The 3,482-nt window shown below is 42.2% G+C and overlaps 1 protein-coding gene across 1 annotated transcript; it reads right to left on the bottom strand.

The window, feature by feature from the left end:
* Positions 1 to 1,548: 1,548 nt before the first annotated feature.
* On the bottom strand, positions 1,549 to 2,202 carry ATOH7 (atonal bHLH transcription factor 7). Its single transcript, XM_057308843.1, has one exon. The coding sequence runs from the start codon at positions 2,200 to 2,202 to the stop codon at positions 1,744 to 1,746; it is 459 nt and encodes a 152-aa protein (XP_057164826.1). The 3' UTR covers positions 1,549 to 1,743.
* Positions 2,203 to 3,482: the final 1,280 nt, after the last annotated feature.

Here is a 3,482-nt window from a genome sequence, read left to right as displayed (position 1 = left end):
TTAAAGTACACGCTGCAGTGTGGAGTGTGGTCAGAAAAAGGACCTGACATTGTCTCTTCTAGAGCTGTGTAGTGTAGACTATAGTGTCTTCTAAGAGCCTAAACATTTTACCCTCGAATTTGCAGTGAGGAAGCAAAGTCCTGAGGCTGCCTCAGGTTCTTCTTAATGGATATCCGAAGGAAAGGGAAATTCAGCACTGGTTTCTCAAAGCTTTTTAGAGATACACTTGGGATTTTGTAAGTTGAAGTTTATGCCCTGGGGAAGACAGTTTGATTCCTTACAAACCAAATGGATTTTGATAATTAGGGATAACTAAGTAAAAATTCTATGAAGACTTTCTATAGAGTTAAATATAAATTGCAAATAGGTGGCTGCATCTCATGTTAGGTGTTGGAATCCATAAAAGTTCGGGGGATGTCACTGTTGTTTCTGTTGACTTGTGAAAAATGCCAAATGCACACATAAGTTAGAGTCCCGCTTTTTCTAGTTATTATTTATAATTATTATTACTTCTAATACTGCATGCAATGCTGTTGACCACCAAGTCACTCTTTACATTAAGGGTTTGGTTTACTCATCCAATGGTTAAGCAAATTTATAAAAGTAATTCAAACCAATACCGTGCATATTATTTTGCTCTAAACTTGATTAGCCTTGATGGCAGTGATGCCCTTTTTGCTCGCTTGTACTGATTAAAAGGAAATCACTTACAAAAGCAACATTTTTAAATTTCTCAGTGCTAGTTATATTTATATATATAATACTAACATATATATATTCCTATATAGGAACAAATATATATATATATATATATTTGGGTACTTGTAAGGAATTAGTAGTAACTGGCTTAAATAAGATATCGAGAAATTGTATATCTAGTTACTTAAAAGCTAAATGTTATTTCAACTAATTTAACCTTTAAAAAAAACATGAAAAATATATCTATATTTCCAAGTTCACAGAGAAAGCTTTCAAATTAATTATTTGTATTCTCATCAGCTTGTCTTCTTTTTTTTAAAACAAAGTATTACAAAAGGGCACATTTGCCAACCGGTGCAATTAGATTTAAACATTCCACATCTTCACTCAGGGAAGCACTCAATGTCATCACCTCCACATAGGCCTTTGTTGCCGTCAGGAAACTAGCAGGGCACTTGGCATGAAAAACAAACCCACATTTTTATTTATATATTACAAAATCTATATTTTAATAATGCGTACATTTAAAAATACAGAGCACTCACGCCCATGTAGTCTAGCAAAAAAAAAAAAAAGTACGACTACTTCATGCATACACACACAATGCACTAAGCATAAATGCATTTACATGACAGGTAGGTAGCTGTTTTAAGCATACACAAGTAATGGATACTGTAACTTCACCCGAACAGGTCAAACTTAACAAAGTTTAAGAAAGTAATTATTTCTCCGAGGACTAAAACTGCAGTAGAGCCTAATCCTATTTTTTTTTTTTAAGATTGCTTTTCCTCAAAGTCGTCCAAAAAAGAGGAAAGCGGGCATTATTTTCACAGCAACCAGATCCATTAATGTAATCTACAAAATACTGATAAGGAGGAAGAGAAAGGCAATAAAATCATGTCCATAAGACCGATGATGCGAATAAAAGCAACCTGAAAGTTTACTATTTTATCCTAAGAATGCATCCTAGGCCACCTACTGGGGAAAGGGCTAGGGCCCCGGAACTCGATCACTGAGCATCTCCGCCAGGCAGGGCCGCGTGCCCTAACTGGCCATCTGGAAGGGCTCTGGCTGGAAGCCGAAGAGCCTCTGGCCGTAGGGCTCGCTCTCACCCGGCAGCTTCGCGCCCGCAAACGGAAGGTAGTGATCGCGGCCAAAGTGCTCACAGTGGAGACTGACCCAGTCCCGCTCCGAGCCGAATCGCTCGGCCTCGGCCAGGATACGGGTCAGCGCCATGATGTAGCTCAGTGCCATCTGCAAGGTCTCATACTTGGACAGCTTTTTATCCTGGCCCCACTGGGGCACTACCCTGCGCAGGCGGTCGAACGCCGTGTTGAGCCCTTGCATGCGACGGCGCTCGCGCGCGTTGGCCGCTAGGCGCCTGCGCGCCGCGCTCTCCAGCCGCCCAGCCCCGGCGCACGCACCCGCGCACTCGGCACCGCCTGCGCACGGGGGCGCGGCGCGCGGTGCCGCCGCCGGGTTGCTGGGCTTGCAGGACTTCATCCCCGGCCGGAAGGAGGGAGGCGCTGAGCTCGCTCGTCCGCTTAGGACCTGCGCGCGAGCCGGTCTATCGAGCCGCTCCCCAACGTGGCTCTTCTGAGCGAGTAAGTCATACACAAAGCAACTCGCGTGGAATCAGAGTTTACAGTGGGGAGTACGGGACCCCGCCTTCCGTCCTACTGGATAACCAGATTGATGTCTCTTCACTTGCTCAAATTTAGGGGAAACTGAGGTGCTGAAGAGAAAGTCATTTTCCCAACGTGAGATTGGAAAAGAGAAGGGAACCTTCTTGCTGCGGAATTTGGTGTGGCTGGTTTGGGGAAGGTCTTTCAAGTCCTCTGGGAAAGCCTGAGACTTCTTTTTCCGGAAGACGAAATCTTTCCAGATGCTCAGAGAAGGAGCGCTTTTTCTGCAGTAGCTGTCGGACAGTGCTGGATAAATCTTTGAAGGAGGAGAATTTATAGCAGACGGCTGAGGGAGGGAACAGGTGGTGGCAGGTGGGCGGGCGTCCCTCGGCTTCCATCTCAGCACCTTCCTACCCTGGGAACTGCAGGGGGGGGGGAGGGGAACGACGCAAGGCAAAATCCTGACATTACAGCCTTCGTCTGTTGAAGTTTCTCCAAAGCTATGTCCAACAGTAACACACCATCTGGAGTGGCCTGGCTGTCCCCAAAAGAATAACAGGGTGGGGGTGGGGAAAGAGCTTGGTCGATTTTTTCCCATATCAGCGAGAAGCTTACACATAAAAACTTAACGGAGGTTTTACAATTATTAGAAATTATTTGTATGAACATGTTGGTCTTGGAATTGAGAGATATATTAAAAATTTAAGAAGATTTAGCTTTGTCAAGATGTATGACAATTTTGGTTAATGCCGATCTAATATACTGACATTTTTATTTAAGCTATTAAGTAAGTTGGGACAAATTAGTAGATCCTAATATTGCAGACCTGGAATTTTACTGTCCAAATAATTTGACTGTTTTCTGCAGAATAATTTATTGTAACATATCAAAAGATATTAATGGCATATCAAAATATTCTAATTATATAGTTAGATTGCATGAGTTTGGATACTTAGGCAAATTAACTCAGAATTTATACTCCATTTCCCTGAAAGAAGTTCATAAATGTTTTGGGGACATATATGGAGATGGTAATTATTTAATTTGACATTTAAATCTAATAAAACTAATAATCCACATATATGTGCAAAATGGAAACATCTAAGTAACTTGTGAGATTTTAAAAAATAATTCCTAATGGAAGATTTTTCCCCATCT

The sequence above is a fragment of the Ursus arctos genome, unplaced genomic scaffold (assembly GCF_023065955.2).
Source record: "Ursus arctos isolate Adak ecotype North America unplaced genomic scaffold, UrsArc2.0 scaffold_7, whole genome shotgun sequence".
In the NCBI taxonomy this organism is placed as follows: Eukaryota; Metazoa; Chordata; class Mammalia; order Carnivora; family Ursidae; genus Ursus; species Ursus arctos.
Note: the sequence above shows the minus strand (reverse complement) of the source record. Positions and strands in the feature narration are given on the sequence as shown.

Excerpts from the sequence above, each read along its gene's own strand:
- ATOH7 (XM_057308843.1), bottom strand. The coding sequence starts at position 2,202 with ATGAAGTCCTGCAAGCCCAGCAACCCGGCGGCGGCACCGCGCGCCGCG.